Source organism: Nansenia antarctica (genome assembly GCF_963989245.1).
Source record: "Nansenia antarctica genome assembly, chromosome: 1".
Classification (NCBI taxonomy): Eukaryota; Metazoa; Chordata; class Actinopteri; order Argentiniformes; family Microstomatidae; genus Nansenia; species Nansenia antarctica.
Window position 1 is genome coordinate 66873293 of NC_137674.1, and position 26656 is coordinate 66899948.

Below are 26656 nucleotides of genomic sequence, written 5' to 3' on the forward strand. Positions count from 1 at the left end.
TCATGTTGACTACATCACCAAAAACACAAACACATTTTCATAGACAGGCTATACTCACATTTTCATAGACAGGCTATACTCATAGACCCTCTGTTTTACAAAAAGGGCCTGATATCGAAGTCTTCATTTAAGCCTACAGGTGCCATTGTTTTCAAGTAGTCAATCCACCACACTTCTCTTTTTAGGAGAAGATTATCTATGTCACCTCCCCGTCTGGGGTAATGCACTTTTTCAATTCCTAGATATCTTAAAGATGAGACATTGTGCTTTGCCTGTTTAAAGTGTACCGCTACTGGACTTTTCTCGTCCCCATTACGAATAGTGCTCCTGTGTTCCGCAATGCGGGTCTTTAAGGCCTGTGTAGTTTTTCCGACATAAGCTTTTCCACAGGGACACTTGAGCATGTAAATAACATGAGTAGTTGAGCAGGTTATTTTTCCTTTTATTTTAACCTGTTGTCCTGTAGTAGGATGATAAAAGAAATTACATTTTTCCGTAAAGTGACACTGGGCACAAGACCCACAGCGTCTGTTCCCATCAGGTAAATCATCTAAGAAAGTATGCATTTTCTTGGGCGGCAAGTCAGACTTCACCACAATGTCTCTAATATTAGGTGCCCTTCTATACACTAGACGGGGGGGGGGGTACCTGAAACGATTTATCTAGTGTTGGATCCGAACTCAGCAGATGCCAATGTTTTTTTATCGTTTTTTTCAAAAAGTTACCAAGAGGTGAGTATTGTGTCACACATAGCACTGGTTGTACTGTATTTTCTTTTTTATTAGTCTGCAAGCACTCATCTTGAGTCTTCAGACTAACTTTCTCAGCTGCTTTGTCTACAATGTCCTGTGTGTATCCTCTGCTTGTAAACATATTTTTCAAAGTCTCTGTCTGTTCCTGGAATGACTTCTCTGTACTGCAGATCCTCCGGATTCTATAGAACTGGCTAATAGGTAAACTGTTTTTTAAAGGAGTAGGATGAAACGAATCACTTTTCAATAAAGAGTTTCTATAACAAGGTTTTCTATATACATCTGTTTGGAATGTACCATTTTGTCTTGTGATACTAATATCCAAAAAATGTACTTGGTGCTGGTCATGCTCCATAGTAAATTTTAGATGTTCATTTATCACATTTAGAAAGTTAAAGAAATTAAGTAGTGTCGTTTCATCCCCTGTCCACAGTATACAGATGTCATCAATATATCTCTTCCACATGTTGATGTAGGGTAGAAACACATTTTCCGTCGAGTTAATAAATACATAGTTCTGTTCAAAAAGACCCATATATATATATTCGCTATGGACGGGCTGGCTTTGCTGCCCATACTCACACCCTTGACTTGTAGATAGTTCTCGTCTTGGAACATGAAGTAGTCTCTGATTGAGCTCATAGTCATAGGCCTCAACATATTATTGGGATCTTTATTTGGCAGTGTGTCTGTGTGTCCCGTTCCCGTACACGCCCTCAATGGCCACTGTGGAATTTGAATAACAACACTACAGGAACATATAAGGTTATGATGCTACTGTCAGTCATTGAAGTTGATAGTTTTATACCATTTTAATCACTCTTACAACCACACGCCATGCGCCTGGAGGCTTTTGTTGGACTGTTCATGAGCTTGGTCCTTGGCCATGAGGCTGAACTTTTTAGCTGATTTCTGCACAACAAAACTGCCCTTCATGAATTCAGCATGTACGTGAGGGTGTTTATCAGCTATCTGGACCATGTCACGCACATGCCTCTCTTTCACAATATCCTCCATGTTTAGTTTCTTCCCACACTGGACGTAGCACTGGCGCATGTCACATTGCAGGGAAACCTACGAATAAAGATGATCAAAATATTAAAACAAGAGTGAAGAAATTTAATCAAAACATATTTTATGTTATGTTATAGAATGAATATGGCCTTAAAGTGCAGACTAAATACCCTCTATTAATTCAACATTCTATGTAAAAAACTAGACATGTATTATGTATTCACTTAAATACGTGAGTCAAAACAAAAAAAAAGGCATTCCATGAGTGCTGATCAGATTAGATAAGTAAGTGTCACAGTTTAGAGCATCGTTTCTCAACAGGGGCGTTTAGACAACATCGGGGGGCGCTGGAGCAAATATTTTTTAAAGGGGGGCGTTGACGTGTTCTTGGGGGGCGTTCACGCACAGGATAATGACATGATTACATACTGCAGGATAATGACATGATTACATACTGCAGGATAATGACATGATTACATACTGCAGGATAATGACATGATTACATACTGACAGGATAATGACATGATTACATACTGCAGGATAATGACATGATTACATACTGACAGGATAATGACATGATTACATACTGCAGGATAATGACATGATTACATACTGCAGGATAATGACATGATTACATACTGACAGGATAATGACATGATTACATACTGCAGGATAATGACATGATTACATACTGCAGGATAATGACATGATTACATACTGCAGGATAATGACAATGATTACATACTGCAGGATAATGACATGATTACATACTGCAGGATAATGACATGATTACATACTGCAGGATAATGACATGATTACATACTGCAGGATAATGACATGATGACATACTGCAGGATAATGCTTTGCAATAGTATTTCAACAACAATACCTTCTTCTCTTGTCCTTGCAAGCAGCCAAATACCATGACAACAATCCTATACGTGGCCCGATATCAGATAACCACACTTTATCAGATAGAAACTATTCTATGCTACCGTTTTGGCATGTTATTTGACTAAGTACCTTGTCAGTGTGTTTGAGGCCATTGACTTTGTGGTGTCCGTTCTGGTGACCGTTCTGGTTGGGTTTGGCGATGCCGTTACTGTTGTGGTGCGCCCCAACCTCACTCCCACCAGCACCGTTGGTCTTAACGGCCGGCTGGGGTCGCGGGGCCGGTCCGTAGACGGCTCCTCCGTTCCTCCCGTTGAAATTAGGCTTGGCCAGGCCGTTTTCTAGAGCGCCGCCCTCCTGATCAGACTCCTCTGATGACTCGTGGCCGTACGGCACCAGGAAGGAGGAGCCGTGATTCCCATTACTGGCTGACGTGCCGTTCACACGAGGCGGGCGAGGGGCGGACATACAGGCTGAGGTAGACTGTGAGGAAGAGGAAGAGGAGGAGGCGGACGGCTGGACGTAAGAGGAGGAAGCTGAGGCTGAAGAAGAGGATGAGGAGGGGCGGATCTGCTTGCCCTGGCCAATGTAGAAGGAGAGCTTCTGTAGAAGGAGAGCAGGGTCGGGGATCCCAGTGGGACGGCAGAGTGGGTTTGAGGAGATGGAGGACGAGGAGGATGAAGAAGAGGAGGCGGAGGGCAGCACGTGGCTCGGTTTTCCGAGGCCGCCACTGCTGGTGCTAGGCTTGGAGCCAGATGGATTGTCTCTTAGAGAGCCGTTCCCGTTGACGTGAAGGGTGTTCTGTGAAACAACCAAAATAAGTTAGCTACAAGCCTCATTACACACTGCTGTTTCCCTTACCATTGAATAGGTGGGGCGGACCCCCCTGTCTGGAGTTTTGGCTTAGATAGAACTCAATCGAAAATGAGTAAATGGTAATGGCATCGCTGGATGTGTACTCATGTGCCCTGCCAAAAACAAATCTGTGCGAAACACTGGTACGCGAGCTTGCTGTGAATACAGTATTATCATTCATTGATCTTTAATCATCATCAGAATTATCATTAAGTATCATGCCAATGTGGTGTGAAGCTGCGTGTGGAGGCTCATATGACAATCAAAGAGTGTGTGTGTGTATACAGTGCAGTATAGAGGCTGTACCTTAGCCATGTTCGGCCGATGAAGCCGGTGGAGTTGTGGCGAGGCCCGAGGTTGACACGGGGCGTGAGGACAGGGCGCGGGGACGACTGGCCTGGGGTGCGGCTCACGAGGTTACAGTCCCCTCCGTTCTTCAGATCAGGTGACCTGGCGGCCGGAATACAACAAGATGTTTTCGTGATAAAAAAAAGGGGGGGGGGGGGCATGCACAAGAAATGTAAGTTGTGAAATGTCTTTGCACCTCTGTGGTACTCACCTGATGTAGAAGAGCACGTAAGCCTGTTGGTTGAGAACGGATCTGATGTCACTGACAGACAACGAGGAGTCGTTCATCTGATACCACTGCCCGTTACTGGCCTGAGAATTAAGAAGAGGACTGTTAACGTCACATCACATCAACATCTAATTCTGAGCAAAATGAGACTGGCTGATGCACTGGTGAACTTAATTTTTATGAGGGGTGTGTGTGTGTGTGTGTGTGTGTGTGTGATACCTTGATGTAGCAGTAGTAGTGTCCAGCATGGCAGCTACGGCCTGAGTGGACCAGCACTGCGTACAGAACATAGACCTGGGGCTCCCCGTGGGACAGGGACATGAAGGGCCTAAGGTCAAGGTACTCGGGGTACCTCACATCCTGAGTAAGGAGAGTAAGGACGTGGTCAGCACCACACAGGGAAACGAACAGGGGGTACATCTTCAAAATAACTAAGGCATTTCTGATTGTCTGAGAAGAGGAAAAAAATACCCTATTGCATTTAACATTCTAAACCTGAATCCAAATATTCCCAAAATGATCTTACCTTTCCAATCTTGCCCCCGTTGAAGTTGGCAAAGCGCTTCAGTGAGATGGTGAGCACGTTGGAGCTCCGGTGGATGGTGAATCTCTTTGAGGCTGGAACCATTTTCTAACACCTGCAGACAGGTTTTAGTCCGTTGCATTCCATTATGATGTGAGGAATCAAAACTCAATAGGCTGCACAAATAAATGAATACAGGTATATACTAACTTTGTGCATTTGTATGCATTCTCTCCATCCAGTTGCTCTGGCTTGACAAACTGCTCCAGTGCCTTGGTTATGCTGGGAGCCGTCTGCAAGACGACAGACACAATTCTCAATTATTTACTTATTACCAATATCTCATATCACGATGAATAATTCTTGTAAAAGGTACTTGATTGATGTGAAACAGCAGAATGATTATGTATAATTGTGTGTTACCTTTATTTCCAATGCGACATCCAAGTAGGGGTCAAACGTGTCAGAGACTGCTTTGCAGTTTAAACATTTTACTGTGAAAGATTGAGCATTGAAGATTCAGTGCTTTTCTTTGCTAACTTTGTACGGGTAAGCAACATACATACAGTATAAGCAGCATACAAATGAGCAATGCAAGTTTGGACCAATAACTTACCTCTGGATCGTAGGTACCCTCCAAAGACTTGGTGGATAAAACTGGTTGCCTGCGTTTGCCTGTCCAATCTATTGAAAAAAGAAATGTCAGAAGAATTAAAAAGACAAACTACAAACTACTCAAAATGTGATTGAATTATTCCTAATAGTCTGCCAGTCTGTACTACAGTACATTCTCAAATCAAGATACTCGTTTATTAACCATTAGCAACACAAACTGTTACAGCCCTTTGAGAAGAAGAAATAAAGGGGAAGAGACAGCAGAGGAAATAGAGCAAAGATAATTACAGAAAGGTAACCTGTTGGCGCAGAAAGGAAATCCACTATCCACAAGAGCTTGCTACAGTCAGTTTTAAGGGTCGCTTCTATAAGCGAGGGTCATTGCAACATATCTATTAATCATGTCTCACTGTATTCTAAGCTAAATATGAATGTAGGTCAGATCCAAGTACACTACATCCTAGTGGCTGAACACTGATTTCCATAACTCCCTCAGTAACACCTACTTGGTTCCAGGCAGGCAGGACTTTTGCATAGCATCCACTGTGTATCGCAGGAACTCGTGGGCATCCTCCTGACTCCCTAAGCGGAAGTGCTTTGCAATCCCTACTGGGTGTAACAGGGCAGGTAGATGACGAAACCATACAGTTTTTTTGTGATCAATTTTTTATTTTAATTTTATGTACAAACACACAAAGGACAATGACAAAACAATTACCAAAATACACTGCATACATTCCCCCTACCCACCCTCCCACACCAAGGTCTTACTCCGCCCAAAAACCCTCAAGAAGGATTTAAACCAGCTCAACATAAATGCCACCAAATAAAATTAATAAACATAATAGGATAAACATAAAACATTAAATACTATAATATTCAAATATCAATACCCACACCATTACAAACCATAAGTTATGCATATCACCTCTGCATACATTCTATAAAGGAAGTCCATAAACTAATATTATTTTCTTGAGCGCCATGCATGCTGGCCACGGACCTTTCTAGTTTGGCTAGATCTAACACAGTGTTTAACCAATGCTGATAGGACAAGTCATGGGGGTCTTTCCATCTCTGAGCTAGCAGTTTTTTGGCGGCTGTGAGGCCTACCAGAAGCCAGCGTTGGTGCATCATTGATACATTTAGAATTATTGGGGAGCAGGGGATAGAGGACCCAAGAAACTCAGACATCTTATTGATGACCATACCCCAGAATGATTTAACACCAGGACAATCCCACACCATATGGATGAAAGTTCCTGTTGTGTTTAATGAGCATAACTGACAGTTTGGCGAGGGTGATAATTTCATCAAAAAAAGTTTGCGGGGTGTACAGTATAGCCTGTGTGCAAAGTTATAGTGAATCATCTGATGATTGGGGTTGCGAGATGCTAAGTTGATCTTAGTCCAAACCGTAGTCCAATTGATTGTAGATGGTGAGATAGAAAGGTCATGGCTCCAACGCAAGTTAATTTGTAGAGGGATATCTGCACATTTGATCATAAGTGTGTAAAGGTTAGAGACTAAGGCTGTGGTAGGTTTACCAACAAACATTTTGTGGATGGGATGTACCTTCAAGTCTTCTCCCCAGGGGACTCCGTATGCCCGTAGGGCACTGCGGAGCTGGAGGTAGAAAAAGAAAGAGGTGCCAGGTATATTAAAGTGAGATTGCAGGTCTTGAAATGATCTAAATTCATTACCTACAGTGATGTCTGATAGGGTGTAAACCCCTTTTCCACTCCACTGAGGGAAGGAAATGGGGCGACCTCCTGAGCAAATGGCAAAGTTATTAAATAACGGAATGTAAGGATGGAACTTCAGATGAATGTTGGCCTGCATTTCTACAGTTCTCCATGTGGCGACAAGATGGGAGATTAAATGGCCAAACTTGGATTTACAGGTTTTGAGAGGAATGTTAGAATAGATAACATCCTGAAGCCTATGTGGGCTCACCAACTTCTCCTCCAGAGATCGCCAGGCTACTTGTGCATCTGGGTTGAGCCAGGTGTGAAGAGCACGAAGGGTTGTTGACCAAAAATAAAACTGGAAATTAGGCAATCCAAGCAGGGCCGTTTGGGAGATATGCGAGGCCCTGTGCGAAGTCAGATTTGCGAGGCCTTTTATAATGATGTAGGCTACTATTATAACCGCGCGACACGCACGCACCGATATATTGCAAGAAATGCGCTCACATGCTGTGCTGATAGACAATAGAATATCTACTTATTTAGATAGTTTACAACCATGTTTGTTTCATTTCAAACCTGTTATACTCATAAAGGATTAGGATTTAGGATAAAGCAGTCATCATACCCAACATTAAATACGCACAAGCCATTATTGACATGAATAGAGATGTTACTCACCACCATGTAGGCCTATCCTTTATGTTGAAAAGCTTACAGCAAAAGCAAAAAGACATGTCCCGTTTTTGAGAGTTTTTTCCCCATTTGGTAGTTTTCTGAGAAATAAAGTTTCACTAAAGTTTCTGTTCTCATTATTTTTAGGATAACTAAATCCAGGTTTCATCTTTGGGGGACCTCTTCTAATGATCACATCTGTAACTGTAGAGTCCATATGTACTGGCCAATTACTATGCATTTTGTACGTTTGCACTAAGCAGTCACTATGCACAACGAGTGTCAACGCGCGCCCAAAATTCACGTAAGGTGTCATAGGGGGAAATTACTTTTTTTACAGGGCTCTCAAGTTTTGAACAGAGTTCAGAGTGAGATTTTGGCGGCGGCGGGGGGGGACGGGGGTCTGATCTGATAAATGACATCAATTTGTTGACAACCTTGTCAAAAAAATAAAAAAAACACACACACACAGTCTCAGCGTCAAAGGATATGGTCTTCTCCCACGTCGACCAGTCTGTAGCCACTTCGAGATGTGAATGATCAATTCAAATAATCTGTCCTCTTCTGTGTAGCGAGCATCTGAATCAATAGCTCCAGTCAGCCCGTGTCGTTGGAATCAGAACGTTGTTTGTTGTAGCGGGAATATCAAAATGTTACCCGGATACAGCAATGCTATTATTTTCTGATTGGCTGTTCGGTAGCTATATATTTTTATTTGATTAGCTGGTGCGTGGCCATCTGAACTCTAGGGGAACCAGAGGGAACTCACTTGATTCTCTACCTGTTCTATTAAAAAATAGCGGCGCAACTTGGTGGGCGTTACCCTGGTAAAATACAAGGTGTGGCGTGTGAACGGGTTGAAATGCGTGTGTCTCACGCCCAATGCGTGTATATATTAAGCCAGTTTTCGTCGCTAACAGAGCTAACTCACTGTAGCTATAGTAACATCATCACCATAGAAACCAGCCAGGCTGTGCTAGCTAGCCTAGTTAGCTTCTCAACACTTGGCTAGAACAGTTTGGGAAAAAGGTTTTATCTGACAGACTTTAATGGTCAGTCTTACCTGTAACTGCCTCCATCGTTAACACCGTCGTGTAGTATAACAGTTTAAAACGTTCAAAGTAACATATATAAACATATAAAACTATATGAATATAGAATTCAACTGAAGTCCTTTGTGTTGTGTGGCTTTAATCCCCGCGGTGAAACTGTCATATCGGCTCGCGCTGGCGCAGCGCAAAGCCGCCAAACAGGGTTGCCAGATGGGATTGACATATTCCTGCCTAACCACAGTGTAAAAACCACTAAATCCATAAAAAAAAAAAAAAAACTTTGATTATCAGAAACACTCTAATTACTATTTGGCAGGTGCCCAAATGCTTTCTCCCCCCCCCAGCCCAGTGTGATCAAAAGTAGCCCCATTACATGGTAACCCGCCCCACCTGGCAACCTTGGTCTCGCGGTCTATCGCGAGATTGTGTTACTGTAGAGCAGACCTGTTACAGACCCTTGTACTTTCCTGACGTAAAAAATAAAAAGCTAGCTACACAATTACGTTACTCTGAGGTACTAACCCTAACCCTAACACAATTACATTACTCTGAGGTACTTTTACTAGAGCTCCAAGTACGACATTCAGCTCTATGTCAATACAACCCAACTTGTGTCCTCAATAAGTTTATTAAAGCCGCTAGCAGATGTGGACAAATTAAGCTAGCTAGCTATACTTACCCATAATTGATGATTGTCGTAAGAGAATATAGGTCCTGATTCAAAAATTCCCGCTATGGACGTCTCTATTAATAACCGCGCGCTCCTCGCGCTCGGTGGAGCGGGTAGAACGTGACGTTGACGCAACGCTAGGTGGAGCGATATAAATGCAGGGCTCTCAAGTTTTCAAGTTTTTCAGAGTGAGATTTTGGCGGCGGCGGGGGGGGGGGGGGGGGGCGGGGGTCTGATCTGATAAGTGACATCAATTCACACAAACTCTAGGGGAACCAGAGGGAACTCACTTGATTCTCTACCTGTTCTATTTTCAAAAAATAGCGGCGCAACTTGGTGGGCGCCCCTGGTAATTTCTCTGCGTGAGAAATACAAGGTGTGGCGTGTGAGCGTGTGAACGGGTTGAAATGCGTGTGTCTCACGCCCAATGTGTGAGACTTGAGAGCCCTGTTTTTATATAAGGACTGTTGCTAAGAATCTCCCTGTCCTCACAGTCTACAGGTATGCTAGATTTTAGATACTGTATATGATTGACTATGAGTATCACATGTGTGAACATTTAGAAATGTATTAAAGGCAAAAATAATAATATGGTCCCTTGCCTGGCGCTTTGGAGGGCCTCGCCAGCCAGGGTACATTTTATTTTATTTTATCTTTTTTTATTTATTTTTACCCTGCCTCACGCGAGGCCCTCCAAAGCGCGAGGTCCTGTGCCACCGCCCCAGCTAGCCCCCCCTAAAAGCGGCCCTGAATCCAAGACCACCAGAGGATGTGTGTTTCTGCAGAGTGGACATTTTCATCCGTGGGCGTTTCCCTTTCCAGACATACCTGGAGACCAATTTATGTAATTTGTCCCAGTGTCCAGCAGGTGGAGCCAAGGGGAGCATAGCACTACAGAAGTTAACCCGGGGCAAGATGTTCATCTTAATAATGGAAACTCTAGATCGGAAAGAGTTGGGAATTGTAAGGCGATCAACTTCTCCAGAATCGATATAATTGAGTCGTCACTTACAAGCGAGTTCGTTTAATCTCAACGAGACGTCCTTGATATCACTTCTTAAGATGATATGATCCAATCAAATATTAGGCACCACTACTGAACTGTTCATTACGATAATATTTATTCAAGCACATCAGCAAGCAATAATAGTTCATTTCCATGGAAAAGTGGTCTCATCTAGTTTCACCTCTGCAGGTCCGTCTCAGCTAGCCGTCAACAAGTTAACTGCAGGAGCTCCACCAAACAAGAGTCCCTCTCGCCTTCCTACATAGTCCTTTATTCATTTGATTTAACATTTGGGGCTGGGTGGTGCCTCCCCCCCCCCTATCTAGTAGTTTTCCAATTGTCCAATTTCCAAAATCCGTTGCAGCTGCTCGTTAGCATGGCCTTCAACTTCTCTCTGTGTGGGTGCGCGAGAGTGTACTGTGTGTTATCAGCAGTGTGTCCTGCTGGCCTCCCGTTGTCATGGTGATATCCGTACTTGTGTGAGCAGAGCAGTGTGTCAGTGTCCTTATCAGAATGTCTTGTGAAAACACAACTATTGAAGTTACACAGTAATATTAGGATTCGATTTACAAGTTAAAATATAGTATTAGAAGAATAGACTTATCATTAATCATTAGTTATGAAAGTATAAAATCAGTACAGAAAAATAGAATATCATAACAGCAGGTGTAAAATGGTTGTTAGCACATAGGTAAAAATAAGTAATTTACAGGCAGTTTGAATCATAAAACGTTCTTTTAGTCAGGAGCTCGTCTTCTTCTTGTCGCTCAAAAACAGAACCTCTCTTTTGGCTTTGCGTGACCTTCCTATTGTTCTCAACTGACCTCAGTCACATATTATTTAAATGAGCACATAGTACATGATTTATCACTTCTAGTTATTTGAATACAAATTCCCAACAAATCCCCCCTTTGGTCATTAAACAAAATTATGACCATTACAGAGAATTTGTAGCCAGACATGGTGAGATGGGTCGTAGACCGCAAATGCCTTTATTTACACCATTCCTTCACAAACCTCCATAATCACAACATATCTTCAACTCCTGTATCATGATCCATGATCTCCTCACCCTCCTCGGGGTCACCACCGTGGCAGAGATGAGGAGGGCAGTGAGCATAGACATAGCCAGATTTTTTCATTTACCAAAAACAGAGTCGAACCAGTCACCAATAACAGTGCTAACTCCAGCGTTTGCATACACCTCTTGTAAACATCCTCATCACCATCTACCAAATTTCTCATTATCAGCGCCCAAGTGTCTCGCACCGACCCATGAGTGGGACCATGTGCCTCAGCACCAATAACATTCATTAGACCTGCACGGGCCACTATTCTTCCGTCATGCGCTCTCCACAACCCGTAGCCCTTTTCAGAGGACCAGCTTTGCGTCACCCCCCTTGTATGTCATCTATAGTCTGTACAGAGCATTTAGGTTTGTCTAGCTGGATTGAGACCAGCTGATGTTCTCTGGGGACATATCAATGGACTGCGCTTACATACCGCCTTTATCCAAAGCGCTTCAATGGCTTCTCATTCACCAACACACACATTCACACACCAATGGTGGCAAGCTGCCATACAAGGCGCCGGCCCTGGGAGCAATTCGGGGTTCAGTGTCTTGCCCAAGGACACTCTGACATGTGGCCTGCCGGGGCTCGAACCGCCGATCTGCCAACCTTGCGATCATTAGATGGCGGCTCTACCTCCTGCATCACAGCCACCCCCTCCTGATTTAGCGGCTGCATCTGCAGCATAATTTCCTTTTTCTTCGTCTGTGTCGGCTTTCGAGTGTCCCTTCAGCGGTACTGTCATGCCAAAACCTGCCGCTGCCAAAAGCTGCCGGGCCATCAGCGCGTCACGACCTAACGCGTCACGACCAGCTGGCACGCGTCACGACCAGCTGGCGACTGTGACGCGTCAGTCTAGTGTTTTTGAAACCTCCGTTTTGGCCGCCATTAGCGAAAAGCTTTAATTTGGCTCTACAAGTGTTAATATGTCATTTTATGAAGTTTTAATATGTTTTCAGGCGAGAAAGTAACCATATATATTCACAAAATGTATCCGGTTTATCAAAATAACCCTTATATCTATCTGATCTGACGGTTTTTTTCACAACGTTATTACTTGTCACTTTAAGGCCCAGGAGGGAGTTAGCGATTAGCGATGTTTGGCTTAGCTTAGTTTAACAGAAGTATCTTCACTTTTAACATGACTTCCCGTGGTCGTAGAGGGCTGGTCGACGGCTTAAAATTACCGTGTAGACCTGTAGACCTTATCCAGCTATAGTCTTGTGTTTCTACCCCGGGCATAGCCGGTGTTATTCACGGACAAACACTCCTGTTAGAGTGGTTCTAGTACACTGGACATAGGTAACACATAGAGAGGCTCTATACACTGACATAGGTAACACATAGAGAGGCTCTATACACTGCCATAGGTAACACATAGAGAGGCTCTATACACTGACATAGGTAACACATAGAGAGGCTCTATACACTGACATAGGTAACACATAGAGAGGCTCTATACACTGACATAGGTAACACATAGAGAGGCTCTATACACTGACATAGGTAACACATAGAGAGGCTCTATACACTGCCATAGGTAACAACATCTCTTCTAAGCCCAGTTTATTCCGTTCTCTATTGGTTAAGTGCTCCCGGTTTCAAAAGAAAGAAACGGAGGTCTGATCAGCAGATCATTTTCTCATAAAGTTGCAAACGCAACTCAGCAATTCAACTTAATAAAAAAAATGCGCGTTTCGTTCAAGATCCATTAGAGTAGGACATGTACAGTTATGATAACTACAGTCATATGTAACTTTTGGACTAGTATAGTAGTTGATATTGTAATAAAACGTGCCAATGTCAGACGATGAACAAACACACCACGAGTCCACACTGATTCAGAAAACAGAATAAACTTTAAGGTTTAAACTTTAAGGAGGTTAGGGGATAACATTTGGAGGGTTGGGGGTAACATCTGGAGGGTTGGTGGGTAACATCTGGGGGGTTAGTTAACATCACACCAATCAGCTCTCCTGTTGAGGTAAGCAATAACCATCTTGTTAGTGTAAACACACAAACAAGCACAGATATGTACAGTCAAAATAACATTTTGTGAGTAAACACATTTCTAAATAATCCCTATTCAATGTGACTTACCAGTGTACTGGGTGGATGGGGATGAAAGGTAACTGTCCAGATGTAATTTTGTCCAAAACATCTTGGTGCTGTGTGAATGAATGAGCATACATTTAATGTATTAGTAATGAAACAATCAATATGAACATTTAAAAATAACAATGATGTAATTGTGGCTCATACTTGCAGTAGCCTGAGGTAGAGGTGGTCCTCACGGAGGAGGTAGAGGTGTTCCTCACGGAGGATGTGGTAGAGGTGGTCCTCTCTGAGGATGTGGTAGAGGTGGTCCTCACGGAGGATGTGGTAGAGGTGGTCCTCACGGAGGATGTAGCAGGGCTGGACAGGGACTTATGTACAGGGGAACGGGCCCTCACGGAGGACGTAGCAGGGCTATATGTGTACAATCTGGAAAATACTTAAAAAACAACTTTACAAGCAGTACAAACAAATTCATTAGGAAACATAATATTAATTGACACACAAGACGAATGGAAAAACTTGAAACACCTCCTGCAGGATACCTGAAGCTCTGGTCGGATGGTCCTCCTGCAGATGCAGTGCACACTAACGTCCATAGTGTACACTGACTGGGCCGTGCGTGGACACCGTATGGAGCTGGGGAATGGTGTCAGGTGCCCATCCTGAAAGCAGGAAAAGAGGTGCTTACGCATAGCAGACTGATCAAATTCCTTGCTTGCTGGGTCCTCACCTCTGCAGCATGTGAGACTGTTCGCAATAGCAAACAGCCCACAGTCTGAGCTGCCTCTCTGCTGCTGGACATCAGGCCACTGCAGAAGGACCTTGGGACCTGAAAAAGAGAGGAGACGTGTTATTTGAGAAATGAACTCCTCGGTCGACCCGTGACCAGAGGAGTCATAAACGTTAACAGTACCTACCTCGCAGTTGATGTTACTTACCGTAACCCAGTGATTTGAACAAACATTTAAAATCTGAACAAACCCCTGGGTTGATGCAGGCACGGAGGAGAGGAGGGAGAGGGACGTTGTGGCGTAGAGGCCTCCTACATGGGGATGTTGAGCCTGTAAAAGAGCCTGAGCATTGTCAATGGAGAGATCATTCAGCCAACAATTGGGATTCTGAACGAAAGGCCTAAGCCCCTCCAACCTGCTACGTAAAGCTGGACAGGCCCGCCCCAGCTGAGCATCTGTGATGATGACATCTAGCAGCTGAGATGGTGCCTAAAAAACATAATGATGTTGGGTTAAAGGGACTGTCATGTTACAGTACTCAGCCATTGGAATTTTGATTATTTAAAATGAATGAAGCTAGGATTTTTAAGTGTACCTGAAGTGAGTCCCACTCCGGCTCAGAGTTTAGCGGTTCAGGGTCATCAGAACACACTGGCTCCGGTGGATGGGACACAGCTTTCTGAGTGGGCGGGCAGGCTCGGAATCCTTAAGTCAATCAACAAAACAATTTTAGAATGACATCTTGTGGTAAAAAAAATACAGTTTCACATTACATTAACTTTAAAATGGGAACTGTATGTTACACTTACTCTTCCGCAGAGGCTTCACTGAGGCATAGGGGGTTTTGGTTCCCAGTTGTTGGCCATCCAAGGTCTCCAACTGCACCAAATTGTTGTCCCCAACCTCAGTCACCCTGAAGAAAATATGTATTAATAATGGCAAAATTGGACATCACACATCACCCTCTCATTCTGAATATTCTTAAAAGTCTAACATTTACCGGTACGTAGTTGGCCAGTCTGGGTCCATTGTGCCACCAGGTCTCCCACGTTTCCTCTCATTCTTCTTCAGGACCTCCATGCCCGGGAGGATCTCAAACCGCTTGGTTCCCTTCTTGATCCTCTTCCGGTAGCTTTCCCGCTGTTTCTCCTGGGCCTTCTCCACGTTGAGTCGCACCTTGATCGTTGAAGAAAAAGCGAAGCAGCAGAGATTGTAATTCTCTGTTGTGCAGTATAGCTCTGTATATTGCTGAGGCATTGTTATTGCTTTAGCAGTTACTTAGCATCACTCAGGTGGTTGTTCAGTATATAGTTGTGTAATATCTTTCACCTCGTCAAAGACCTCCTCATCCTTCTCAGCCCTGGCGTGGAGATAGTCTGCAGCGGTGTCTTCATCAATCTCGTCCACCTCCACAAAAGGACGGTCGCCTGTGATCTGAAATGAGAGGCAAATAGAGATACGCAATACATACATTTGCATAGAGTTAGTGTTTTATTTTTTGTTTATGTTGAGAATCAATTTGCAAAACAAATTATATATTATAAGAACAATAATATCAAGAGTTGACATACCTCAGAGGACAGCCGTGGCTCCCGACCGTACATCAGGCGGTAGGGCGAGTACTTGGTGGAGGCCTGGACGCTGGTGTTATGTGCGATAAGGATTAACTTAAGGTTGTCCTCCCACCGTTCCTGGTGCCCATCCAGAGATTTCCCGATAGCCCTCTTGAGTGTTTGATTGGTCCGCTCGTCCAGTCCGTTGGTCTGGGGATGGTAGGCAGAGGTAATCCGGTGCTTCATCCCCCACTTCTCAAACAAAATCTGGTTGACCTAAAAAAGAAAGTAAGACAGAAGTCATTAGTTTTGTCCATACAAGTATGTCCATAACTGTTACAAGATCATATGTTTTAGCAAGTACATGACCTTGTTTGCCCTGGTCAGTCAGGATGACCTCCGGCGCACCATGGGTGTGGAAGATGTCTATCAGGGCCTGGGATGTTGCCACAGCCGTCTTGTCCTAGCAGTGTATACACACAGGATATGGTACTATTATATTAATACTTATAGGGCCAGTTTCACAGACAAGGCTTAAGCCTAATCCTGGACTAAAAAGCATCTTCAATGGAGATTTTACATTGAAAGTGTGATTTAGTCCAGGACTAGGCTTAAGCCTTGTCTGTGAAACCGGCCCATAATGTTAATTTTAAGATGAAAATGGGGATACATGGTGATGAACTGTTCAAGTACAATACATTCAAGTATTTTAAAAAGCATGGTCATGATCATTATATTTGAGAAAACACAGATATAACACACCTGGATAGGAATGGCCTCCACCCACTTGGTGAAGAAATCTGTCGCTGTGAGGCAGTAGCGATTGCTATTCTTGGATGAGGCCTTGAACGGTCCGATGAGGTCCACACCTAGCAAGAAAAATGTGTTGGCATACTCTAACATTGGACAAGCGGAAGTAAAACATTCACACTAAAAGAGCATACTGAAAGAAAGCATGGTGGGAAACAAGTCAAAACCCAAAAAAAATATTGGGATATAAAAGTGTAGAACTCACCAATCATGTACCACGGTGAAACAGGCTTGATGCTCTTCAGCTCAGGGGCTTCAGTCTTCACCTTCTCAAACCTCTGGCAAGCCACGCAGGTACGGACCTTGAAACAATCAGTAAAGTGCAAGTTGAAATGAAATGTGAATGAATGAATATTATCTGTGTGTAAAATACAATCTTGCTACTGTTTGTAAAACATAAAAACTAACTAAAGAAATAATAGATTTGCTTGCCCAGTCTTTCACATCCTTCACAATGCCAAACCAGAAGCGCTGATTAATCTTGTTAATCATGCGCTTCACTCCGAAGTGACCGGCATGGACCTCGGTCAGCACTTCCTCCTTTTCCTCGTCTGACATGATGACCCTCCTTTGTGGCTGTCCCTTCTTGGGCCAATAATACATGAGACCATCTACAACATCAAAAGGATTAGAGAAAAGAGACCAGGACTTGTTCAATAATGTTTTTTGTTGTTGTTGTTTTTTTACAGTAGTACACTACTTTATTGCTTTATGGGTTAATTTAACAAATCTTACCCCGAAGCATGTAATTCTCAGCTGCTCTCCGGAGAGCACGCTTCTTCTCTGCAGACATATCCTCCTGGAACTGGGCTTTGGACAGATAATGAAAATGTCACAGAAAATGTCACTGTGGCTGGTATAGGATGCCATATCTATTATCTGATATGTATAATAATTGTGTATATATATATATATATACAGATACAACACAATTTCACTAGAAAACAATCAATAAATGGTTGGAAAGCTAGCTATCAATGCCCTGTGTGTGTGTGTGTGTGTGTGTGTGTGTGTGTGTGGGTGTGTGTGTGTGTGTGTGTGTGTGTGTGCGCGTGTGCGCACAAGTTAGCTAGTTCGAAATAAATCACAATCTAAAATAAAACAATTTACAATACAAGCACAATATAAGAGTAATGTATAAAAGGAAATGATAGGGTTATCTGTAGTAGTTCTCTAGTAGTTCTCTGTAGTAGCAGGTGTGTCGTGTAGCAGGTGTTTCGTCATCCGGCAGCAGAGCAAAATGGTGGAGTAAAGTGCGGAGGATTAAACACAGCGCACTAGAATGACGTCACAGTCACCACCTGGTCCTGACACGTTCTAAACGATTATTGATTGATTGATTGACACACCACCACCACAACCTTTAGACTTGCCTAAGAGAGAAACAAATATAAAGTTATAAAAATGCAGGGCTTCATTCTTGTTGACAATGTTTACTTTGATTTTTTTTCTTTTCTTGGATACAATGTTTACTGTAGTAAAAAAGAGTGTGTGTGTCTAGGAGTGTGTGTGACTAGGAGTGTGTGTCTAGGACAGTGTGTGTCTAGGAGTGTGTGTGACTAGTGTGTGTGACTAGGACAGTGTGTGTCTAGGAGTAGAGAGTGAAACGTGGGCTTAAACACGACTAGACTAGTGTGATCATGTAGTCATATTACTGTGTTAGTAGAAATGATGCGTCTACTACTCTACACAGTGGTTAGTGAAACTGGACCAGTCCGTGTGTGTCGCGAGTATTGAACTTGAGGCTGCGTTCGTAAATTCGCTCTGAGAGCCCCGGAGCGCACACTGGGTTCAACGTCATAAAGGGACCAAGTCATTTGATTGGACAAGAGGCATTCCGTGAGTGCTGATCAGATTTCCAGAGCGTATTTACGAACGCGCCCTGGCTGTCACCCGAACACCGCGAGCTAGCTCCCCGCTAGGATAGCAAAGCCTCTCTTACCTCCGACTCCCAAGTTCACCTTCTGTCCGTGGGCGTCCTCTCGGAAATCAGCCGTCAGTTTAAACAGAGATGTCCTCTGTGTGTGTGTGTGTGTGTGTGTGTGTGTGTGTGTGTGTGTGTGTGTGTGTGTGTGTGTGTGTGCGCGCTATGCACACTTGCATTTTATAACGTTGTATTTAATAACGTTTATTCCGTTCTGCTTTTATTTGATCGGGGTCTTATAGGGCTCTCCCAACCCGAGGTGCTCTGTGCTCTGATGTGGTTTAACTAGCCAACTCCGTACTACGTTAGCGGAGCGAGTTACGTGTGAAATTAGCAGGTGTTTTCATATAAAATGTTATATATTATATAGCTGACTAGTGAGCCTGCATCAACCTTAATGCTATTCAAGTGCAAGAAGATGACATTGTCTTCGCAGTTTAACATACACACGTTAATCTGCTGACACAACCCAAATGTGTCGTCTGCTCTCAGAAGTGGGGAAAAAACCGTCAGATCATATATAAACGGGTTATTTTGATAAACCGGATACATTTTGTGAATATATATGGTTACTTTCTCGCCTGAAAACATATTAAAACTTCATAAAATGACATATTAACACTTGTAGAGCCAAATTAAAGCTTTTCGCTAATGGCGGCCAAAACGGAGGTTTCAAAAACACTAGACTGACGCGTCACAGTCGCCAGCTGGTCGTGACACGTGCCAGCTGGTCGAGACGCGTTAGGTCGTGACGCGCTGATGGCCCGGCAGCTTTTGGCAGCGGCAGGTTTTGGCATGACAGTACCTCCAATCTAAAGGCAGATATCTATGGGGTGAGCCCCCACCTTTCCAAACATGTCTGCTACAGGTTTGCTGAAATTGCCTGGCAGGCACGCATTCTAAGGAAGCAAAACAAATTGCAAGGCATTTGGACAAGAAACTGTAAAGTGATGATTAGGCCCAATGGATCTCCTGAAACCTCCAAAGGGATTATGGTGAGAGAACAAATAATGACTGTGAAATACCTGAACAGACAATTGACTCAAATCTGAGTGGAAATACTTGAACAGACAATGACTGTCAAAATGGGAATGGACAAGGATTATTCATTTCCACTAAACGATATAAATGATGATGAGTTTGGAGAAATGGGATCACTGGACTGTGTGAATTATAATCCAGCTGCACCTAAAAACTATGAAGAGTTGAACTTTGAAAACCTTTGACTTTACAGAGGACAAAATGTATGACATTGAGAACAACATCGACCACTTCTACAACAATAATAACATCGAACCACTTCTACAACAATAATAACCGTCTGCAACTGTGAGTATTACACAGAGGAACAATTCAAAAGTAATATAATATTGGATGGTATTTTATCAACAATACACTTCAACAGTAGAAGTCTTTATAGAAACTTTAAGAAAACTAAGGACTATTTGAGACAGTTCACCAAGTTCAGCATCATTGCTGTATCGGAGACATAGCTCAGTAAAGAAAAAGAAGCCGATGTGGAACTTGAGGACTATGAACTATTTACCTCCAACAGAACAAGCAAGAAGGGAGGAGGAGTTGCCTTGTATGTAAATAATGACTTTGACTGTAAAATAGTAAAACATATGTCAATAATAATAGAAAACATTATGGATTGTGTCACTGTAGAAATAAAATATGGAGAAATCTAAGACCATAATAATAAACTGTGTATATAGAACTCCAGGATCCTGTCTTGACACATTCAAAGATATGATGGTTGATATGTATGATAAACTAAATGACAGAAAGACGGTCTTTGTATGTGGGGACTTAAATATAGCTTTGTTGAACCCAAATGAACACAAAAAAAAATGTTACAGACATCATGGACACAATGTACAGTATATGTCTATTTCCTACAATCTTAAAACCGACTAGAATAACAAGTAACAGTGCTACTTTAATAGATAACATTTTTACCAATGAAATTGGGAGTAAAATAGTAAGTGGAATGCTATTACCGTAAATAAACAGAGCTGCCTATCAAGACCCAACTAACAAATTATTCATAAACACCTATGATCTCAAATTTAAAGAATTGGTGGACTTCAAAATGGCACAAGTAATGTACTAATAAAAAACAAGATGCTTCCAGACTGTATCCAGAGACTGTTCCAAGTTAGACAGACTAATTATGAACTCAGAGGAACATGTATATTTATGAAAACAAAGATTAAAACAAATGCAAAACAAAAATGTATAACAGTTAAAGGAGCCTACCCATGGAACACCCCCGAAAAGGAAATGAAAATGTGCAGCACACCAAAAGGACTCAAAAAAATTACAAAAAATAAGATGATTACCAAGTATAAAAACAGAGGCATAAACACAGCCCTTGTTTGGTATCGTTGAACCCCCCCCCCAACATGCGCAAGTAAAGTCCTGTTCACAAATGTTTCCCTGTCTTGACCATGCACTCATGAACATACTACAGAAGTGCGTAGCATGAAGGCGTCCCACACCACCCCCCTTTCCCGTTATCTTAATGCAGTCATAGCCTTTTTCTAAATGTAAAGGGTGATGTCCCTCATATATCATGGGGCCTTTAGTTCTAGCCATACCGGGGCCGTTTTTCCTGTCCTCCCCCTCGTCCCATCCCTACTGGAGAATTTGAACAATTATCAGGCTTGTAGGGGGAGGGAAACAGTGTACTCTCTCTAGGTTGTTTCAAGCAGACTAAACATGTTACCTTAGAAATGGTGGATATTGTGTAGTTTACCCAGTTGTACCAAACATTTTAATTTGATTTGATTTGCTCTCCATTTATCTCGAACATTTCAACCACAAAAACACACAAATCTGCAACAACAACAAAAAGCAAACCCCAAAAAATGAATAAAAATACAAATAAAATACAAATAAAATATATAAATTGAAATAAAATATATCTTCCTCGACATGGAAGCAACAGTCGGCAATGGCCCTGTTCGAGAAAAGACAGAAAGAAACAAAGCCCATCTGGTCCTGCCCCTTCCCCACAATATCATACCATTACGCAATAGATTATCTATCAATATCAATAATAATATGGCTATCCACTATAGCGAACCAGGAACCAAATATCCACAAAAATACCAGTTCACGTCATTCTCAAGCTCCTCCAACCTATATCCCTCCAAACATCTCATGATGTATTGTGTCGAATGCTTTTTTAAGGTCAATGAATATGCCCAATGCATATTTCTTTCTCTCTGTACAAGTTGTTATTTGCTTCTACTAGCTCCATTAATGCCATGGCAGTAGATCTAGCTGTTCTAAAACCATACTGACTATCCATTAATAGTTGATGTTTTTCAATGAAATTGGCCAGTCTTTCATCATATAGTTTCTCTAACCCTAACCCTAACTGTTATAATAAGGATACCGGTCTGTAATTGGTGAAGAGGTGTTTATCTGTTGAAGTTTTGTTCATACATTTGGTTCACTTTGTTCCTTTAACATTATTTTTTATTCTCATCTAATAATTTGTTATACTACTCCTTCTTACATATTCTCATAATACTAATTAGTTTGTTTTTGTATTTCTTATATTTAACCCCTGCCTCCTTTGTTTTATGCTTTATAAATACCCAACTAGAGTATTCTTTTTCTTGTATTCATTTTTAATGTCCTTGGACATCCACAGATTTTCAGAATATTTATTCTTATTGCTACATTGTTTTAGTGTATGGGCAGTTTTTTTTTTTCATATAGAACTTTAAATGTTTCTAGGAATAACCCATACGCTTTGTCCACATCTAATTCTTCATATATACTCTTCCAATTCCATTTTAATAACTCATTTCTAAAAGCAGATATGGATTCCTCAGTTCTTATTCTCTTGTATGTCATTTCCTTTAACTCACTCTTCTTTCTATAATTACATTCATAAAATGAAAAGACAGGCAGGTGATCGCTAATATCATGGATTAATAGTCCACTTGTTGTGTTACTTTCCACATTAATTGAGGCTAAGTCATGAAATGCTTCTCGGAACCCAAACCCCCCCCCTGGGACCCCAGTAAACGTCACCATTGAGGTGCATGCTGAGCCGCCAGGAATTAGAAAATTGTATATATGTGGTGGGTCTGCTTTGGTACAGTGTGACAGGAGAGGCCACTCTGCACCCGGTTTACCTTCGACTTTGACAGCGTGTGAGGTGGTCAATATACCTCCCACGGTCCTGTCCACCACGTCGCCTGGGTCTAAAATAGGAGTCTGTTTTGCGCCGTTGTCTGCTTTCTCCGCAGCATTCAGTTCCTGTGAAGAGAAAACTCGATTGAGATTAGTTAGAGTTTTGACATAACCTGTACATACATTTATTTCCATGGAGAGGAGGTCCAAGCCACCTCCCTCTGTCTCTGTATCATGCCTGTCGGCAAGCATTCTTTTAATAGATTGGTTATCCCTCTCAACCTAACCCTAACCCTGTGACTACTGGGGGTGGTAGACTGAACCAAATCGATGCTTAATCCCCATTGCTGTCTCAATTGCAGCCATATGTTTTTTTTTTTTTTTTTTTATGTGACCCATTATCAAAGTGTATTATTGTAGGGAAACTAAACCGTGGTATGAATTCCTTTAAGAGGCACTTTATTACAGACTGCAGCGTCCTCCCGTTTACACGGATATGCTTCAGGCCACCTTGAAAATCTATCAATCACTCCCATGTCCGTGAAGTCAATACATATCTCTCGGAATGGACAGGGAGGCATCGGATATGTGTACATTTAAGTACTGTTTTAACGGGTGGTGTTTGTTACACACATCAGTCTGAGATGAAATTCTTAACCATCTCCAAACCATATGGGGTCAATTCCAACAATATTATTATTGCCAGTCAATGCTAAACAAAACCACAATTTAATCAAACACACCAAAAATACTACTATTACATAGACGGCGAGACACAAATCACCACGTATCAACAGAGACACTCCTAGTGAGCTTTTTTTTCCTGCTGTCTGCGCTTCAATGGTGGATCACACCCGCAGCACAACACTTCTTTAAACACCTTGAACGAGGCATAACATATTTTACAAAGTTTTACAAGTGATATTTGAGTGATATACCAAGCCAGGGAGCACTCAGTCTAGACCAGGGGGGTACTCCATCAACGTCACCAAAGGAAAAGCCCGGCCCACCTCCGACAACTCCTGCGAGACCCAGAATATGCCTGGATATTTTTAGGAGACCCGTCAGACCAAACCCGGACTCTCCCCCAGCGACGCCGATGGAACACCCCCCAGTTGCTCCAGGGCGCTTCACTCAACTATCCCTTTTAATAGTAATAATTACAATAATAATAACAATTCCAACTATGATTTACATACAATATTACGTAACACCTTTGCATGAGTTTACAATTATAAGGTTCTATCTCCGCTTAGGGTAGTTCAGAGATATTGAGCGTCAAAGTTTTTACATTTCATTATGTTTTGTGAGATGGAACCTTTGTATTTTATGAATTACTAACTCAAAATGTCAACATTTTAAAAATAACACCACACATTAATAAACACTAATGGATCAGATTATGCAAAAAACTCAATTTTGACTAAAATGAAGATAGAACCTTATAATCCTAACGTCACAATTGTTTTAGCGCCCGCTGTGAGAGGAGGCACGCTAATATAGGACCTCCACCGGACTGCAGTCCTGCCGTGGACGCTACCCTACTCGCAATGACCTACACTTCTCACTTATGTTGCAAGGTATTTCAACCTCCGGGGCCTGGGCCTGGGCCTGGTTACCCCTGGTTACCCCTGGGGCCTGGGCCTGCATGGTTACCCCTGGGGCCTGGTTACCCCTGGGGCCTGGGCCTTCATGGTTACCCCTGGTTACCCCTTAATATCCAGGACTATAGTGTCCTTTCCTGGGGCCTGGGCCTGGTTACCCCTTAAAACTTTTTTAGACCTAATTATATATTCATATTTTCATATGTTTATATTCCGGAATATGGCATTCCGATACAAGAACATTTGTGGTGTTTTCATATTACATCACAGAGCCAAAATGATATGACTATTTTAAAGAGAAGAGCTAGGGCTTTTAAATAGTATCAATATTTATTTTATTATTTGAGAATAACTATCCTTTATCCAACAGATTTCACACAGCAATCTTTACAAAAATCTTCTCCGGCTGCCATACTCCATCAGAAAACTGCATTTTAAACCATTTTACTTACAAGCTTGGAGGAAGGTTAGAGGGTATGAGGCATGCACAATTCTGTTGGCAATTCAGAATAGAAGACAGGTTAGAAATATCTTATATTGTTCAAGAGTAATGACCATTCTAGTGATTAGTGACATGGAGGAAAAAGAAAATCGGAATCGGGTTTTTAGTCAAGAATAAAAGTATTTTGTAATGTTTTGGCTGTAAAAATGTCAGATAATGTCCTGTGAGTAAATGCCTTTGCTCCTTTTGTCAGGATTACTTCAGCTTTCAATATCTGACATTACTGAAATGTTTTGAGGGAAGAAAAACACAAAAACGGAATTGATTTTAGAGGGTTTTTAGTTAAATTAAATTGACTATATACAAATAATTAAGAACAGACTATATACAAATAATTAAAAACAGACTATATACAAATGATTTAGAACAGACTATATACAAATAATTTAGAACAGACTATATACAAATAATTAAGAACAGACTATATACAAATGATTTAGAACAGACTATTATACAAATAATTAAGAACAGACTATATACACAAGCTATGGCTCACAAGCAAGATCCAGGTGTTAGTCAACAAATGCCTGCGGTACATCCTCAAGCTGTGGTGGCCCATCAGAATCACAAATGAAGAGCTGTGGAGAATAACAAACCAGGACAGCATAGCTACCACCATCAAAAGGAGAAAGTGGAGCTGGATAGGGCACACCCTTAGGAAGGACTCCAACAACATCACTAGACAGGCCTTGGACTACAACCCGCAAGGGAAGAGGAAAGCTGGAAGGCCGAAAAACACCTGGAGACGTTCCACACTCCAAGACCTGAAGAACATCGGGGTGAGCTGGCAAGAAACAAAGGCCCAGGCCTAAAAGAGAGTGAGATGGAGAGCTCTGGTGGACGCCCTATGCCCCTCAACGGGGTGAAGAGGACTAACTAACTAACTATATACAGACAGGCCTACTGTACTCAGTCGTGGTACAGAGTGAAACAGTTCCTGTCGAGTTGAAGGCAGAGGCCCACACCACACTCTCTACATCTCCAAGGAGTGTTTCTTTTGCACAGAGTGCACCTCTTTCTCCCCAGGGTGGCTCTCACGGTCTTGCCCTTCCCCTGACCGTCGCTCACAGGGACAGGGAAATGGCCCTGGCTGGGGATCCTCTCCGTCCTGCCATGCAGTGGCACTCCCAGGAGCTGGGCAGTCAGCTGCTCCTGGAAGTCCTGGCGTGTCATGTGTCCCTGAAACAAAATCAGAATCAGATTTACTCTTGCCGGGGGTTTTCACACATACATGTAATTTGCTTTGGAATGTTGGTGCATAACAATAAGTAGACAAGCATACAAAAGGTGCAAGGACAAGACAGGACAGTGCAAAATACAGAAGAGTACAATTACATACCTCCTGCTTGCTTTTACATAGCTCCTTGTGGACTATGTAGCTGTTTGTCATACTAATGTCCACAAAGTGCTGGAACACAGTAATAGGCCACCGCCTGGTTTTGCGGTGGACAGAGTTTGTCCCCAGCATCTGGCCAGATGTATCAACACCCCCCATGTACTTATTATACTCCCCGACAGCTGTGGGCCTGGGGATGGGGACCCTCTCATTTTGTCCATCAGCTAGACAGATAGGAGAGAAAAGGAGGGTGCACATTGTCACAATGGTAATTCAATGTGTTTTGCTCCTGTCATTTATTCATCAACTGACAAAAGGTTACATTACAGCATTATGTCAATACCTGTCTTCTGCCAGCGCAGTACCGTCTCGCCAGTGTAGACTGGATGGACATTGGTGCACATGGACACCTCTCTCGTGTCCATCCACTTTACAAAGAGCAGGTTACCATCCCTGATCCACCGGATGGTTCCTCGTGGTGACCTTTGAGGTGTTTCAAACAAAAAGTGCATTACAAATAAAATCAAATGTATTATTACTATTATTATTCTGTCTAGATAGTATTATTACTGTTATTACCTTTTACACACAGCAT

General features: G+C 42.4%; 1 protein-coding gene across 1 annotated transcript; it reads right to left on the reverse strand.

Annotated features, from left to right (window-relative positions):
* On the reverse strand, positions 1 to 26220 carry LOC308152267 (uncharacterized protein; the record flags this gene model as incomplete). Its single annotated transcript, XM_080525195.1, has 24 exons — positions 1 to 9; positions 2790 to 3458; positions 3803 to 3962; positions 4072 to 4172; positions 4309 to 4449; positions 4616 to 4720; positions 4795 to 4905; positions 5036 to 5106; positions 5229 to 5296; positions 5734 to 5833; positions 14600 to 14666; positions 14773 to 14882; positions 14987 to 15090; positions 15178 to 15353; positions 15507 to 15611; positions 15749 to 16006; positions 16095 to 16193; positions 16493 to 16626; positions 16746 to 16818; positions 16973 to 17151; positions 17276 to 17350; positions 18483 to 18519; positions 25764 to 25904; positions 26065 to 26220. 24 exons carry the CDS (start codon positions 26218 to 26220, stop codon positions 1 to 3), a joined length of 3249 nt encoding a protein of 1082 aa, XP_080381321.1.
* Between the last annotated feature and the right edge of the window lie 436 nt (positions 26221 to 26656).